The sequence below is a fragment of the Pteropus alecto genome, unplaced genomic scaffold (genome assembly GCF_000325575.1).
Source record: "Pteropus alecto unplaced genomic scaffold, ASM32557v1 scaffold137, whole genome shotgun sequence".
In the NCBI taxonomy this organism is placed as follows: domain Eukaryota; kingdom Metazoa; phylum Chordata; class Mammalia; order Chiroptera; family Pteropodidae; genus Pteropus; species Pteropus alecto.
In genome coordinates, this window is record NW_006440135.1 from 3,018,254 (window position 1) to 3,020,580 (window position 2,327).

Sequence of the window (2,327 nt, forward strand, 5' to 3'; positions counted from 1 at the left end):
GCGCGGCGGTTCGGCCTTGTCTTCATCGTCCTCGTTGCTCTGGTCGCCGTCGTGCTCGTCGATCTTGTCGATGTCGATGCTCTCCAGGTCGATCTCCTCGTCGTCCTCGGCCTTCTCGGGGTCGCCCTCCGTGTCGCTTCCGAAGAGGGCGCCGTCCTCTTGGTCCTTGCTGCGCGCGCCCCACGTCACCTTGTTCTCCTTCTTGAGGCGCCGGCGCGCGTTGGCGAACCAGGTGGAGACCTGCGTGAGGGTCATCTTGGTGATGATGGCCAGCATGATCTTCTCGCCCTTGGTGGGGTAGGGGTTCTTGCGGTGCTCGTTGAGCCAGGCCTTGAGCGTGCTGGTGCTCTCGCGCGTGGCGTTCTTGGGCCTCCCGGGGTCTCCGTACTGGAACTGGCCGTAGGGGTAGTAGGCCGGCGCCGTGTGGGCGGCGAAGGTGGCGGGGTGCACCCCGGGGTTGTCCTTGAGTTCATACTGTGAGCCCTGCGACCGCGCGGCCCGGCGAGGCCGAGGAGAGAGAGAGAAAGAGAGAGATGAGTGCCCAGAACCGCGAAGTCGGGGTGGGCGGCGGGGGCTCCGCTGAGAGCAGAGGCCCCAGGGCCGGCGGCGCTCAGACCAGGAGCTGCCTCCGGGAGCGGCGCTTCCACCGACCCTGGAGAGCTTGCTGTCACTCAAGAAAAGTTCCAGAATCCTTGCCTCTGGAAGGCCACAGAAGAGCCGGGCCCCTAGGATTTCCCGAGGCCGCCCTCCCCCACTCGCAGCCCCCGCCGACTCCAGAAGCCGGATTTCCAAGTTTACCTCGCAGTAGCTGGAGGGGAAAACCTTTCAACTAGGCCGATAAAACAGCTTCTCCAAACCTAAAGAACCCACAGCCCGCGCCCCCACCCTTCGACCCCGAGGGGGTCAAACACAACAAACCACCGGGGCTTCTCCCGGCCCCCGATCCTCCAGCAATTTAAAATGAAAGCACAGCTCCTTCCAGCTTCCACGTTAATCTGCATATAATGGCGCACCCACACTTACAGGCCTAAAGTGGTGACAGGTCTTTTAAAATTTTAATCCCGGCCATCATTGACAACAATAACAAAACACCATTTTTTTTTTTTTTTTAACACAAAAGGAGGGCTCATCCGGTGAAATATTAACGCCACCGCGCCGGCGAGCAGGATCCGGTTTCCCGGGCCTCTGCTACTTTATCTGCGAAGTTTGCCTGCTCCGCAGCCAGCAGCACAGACTGCGCCCAAGCACTTAGAGGCCCTGATTTATTTGCAATCAATATTCTTTTTATCATGGGTAGTAAAACAGCGAGTCAAATTATCCCATCAAGGTTTTTTGGTAAATAACATTTTGTCTTCCTAACGACCTCATTAGACCTCTTTATTACCATAAATCGTCCAGACAGACGTTCACCCACATTTTAGCTTTCGACTCCCAAACTCCGTCCTAAAGGCTTGGAAACCCGGGCCAGACGGCGGAGTTTGGGGTTCAGCTTCCTTTCCAAGAACGGGCAAGAGACCACGGAGAGACACACCTTAAGGGGGGACCACAGAGAAAGTCTCCCCCTTAGCAAAAAAAAATCGATCCTCTCCCTTCCCCACGACTACAATAGGGGCAGGTCCTCACCACAGAGCCACCCCCCCAAAAAAACACGGGGGGGGGGTCCCAGAAGGCACATATCTTACTTGAAATTTCTGTAAAATATTCTAATCCTCCACGGACCATTCTCCACTTGGTGTGCGAGCAGAAGGGGGTCCCATCTCAAAGTTGTAAGGAGCAGATTTCTGTGACTAATTCGTCCGGTGGTCGAAGCCTCAGAGAAAAGGGCTCCTTGGGCAGATTTCGTTTTTGCCTAATCTTTTTAAAAATGTACTTTGCCCTTCTCGAATGATTTTGGTCGTGACCGTAAAGAACACATCGCCGCCTCGTCTCTGGGGTAACTCTCTTCGAAAGGACACCTTGTGCATGTCTCACGGCCGGCTGGCCGGCGGGCTGGCGTCGCGGCCGCGGGGACAAAATGGGAGCGGATCCCTTTCGATAGCAAAGGATCTGAGAAGCAGCCGCGGCCGCTCTCAGAGGCTTTCTTTCCAAAACGACGAGAAAAAGTTACAGGACAACACACCCGCCGCCTTACTGGCGGCGTCCGGTGGGCGAGTATTTGTTTCTCGCCTTTTTCGGGGAGTGGGAGACGAGGGAGAGGGGGGAGCCCCCAAACTACGTTAGCCCGCCCGCAGCAGCGCAAGGGGTACAGGTCACCAGCAGCCCGAACTTCAGCCGGACCCTTCACCAGACCAAGGAAAATAGGTTCTGTGGCCCTCGCGGTCCCGCGG

The 2,327-nt window shown here is 56.9% G+C and overlaps 1 protein-coding gene across 1 annotated transcript in view; it reads right to left on the minus strand.

Annotated features, from left to right (window-relative positions):
• Positions 1–1,964, minus strand: part of IRX1 (iroquois homeobox 1) — a 3,673-nt gene extending 1,709 nt beyond the window's left edge. The window contains exons 1-2 of the mRNA XM_025050504.1: positions 1,902–1,964; positions 5–822 (exon numbers count right to left, since the gene is read on the minus strand). Coding sequence (XP_024906272.1) covers positions 5–822; positions 1,902–1,964 — 881 coding nt within the window. The remainder of the gene's footprint in view (positions 1–4; positions 823–1,901) is intronic.
• Positions 1,965–2,327: the final 363 nt, after the last annotated feature.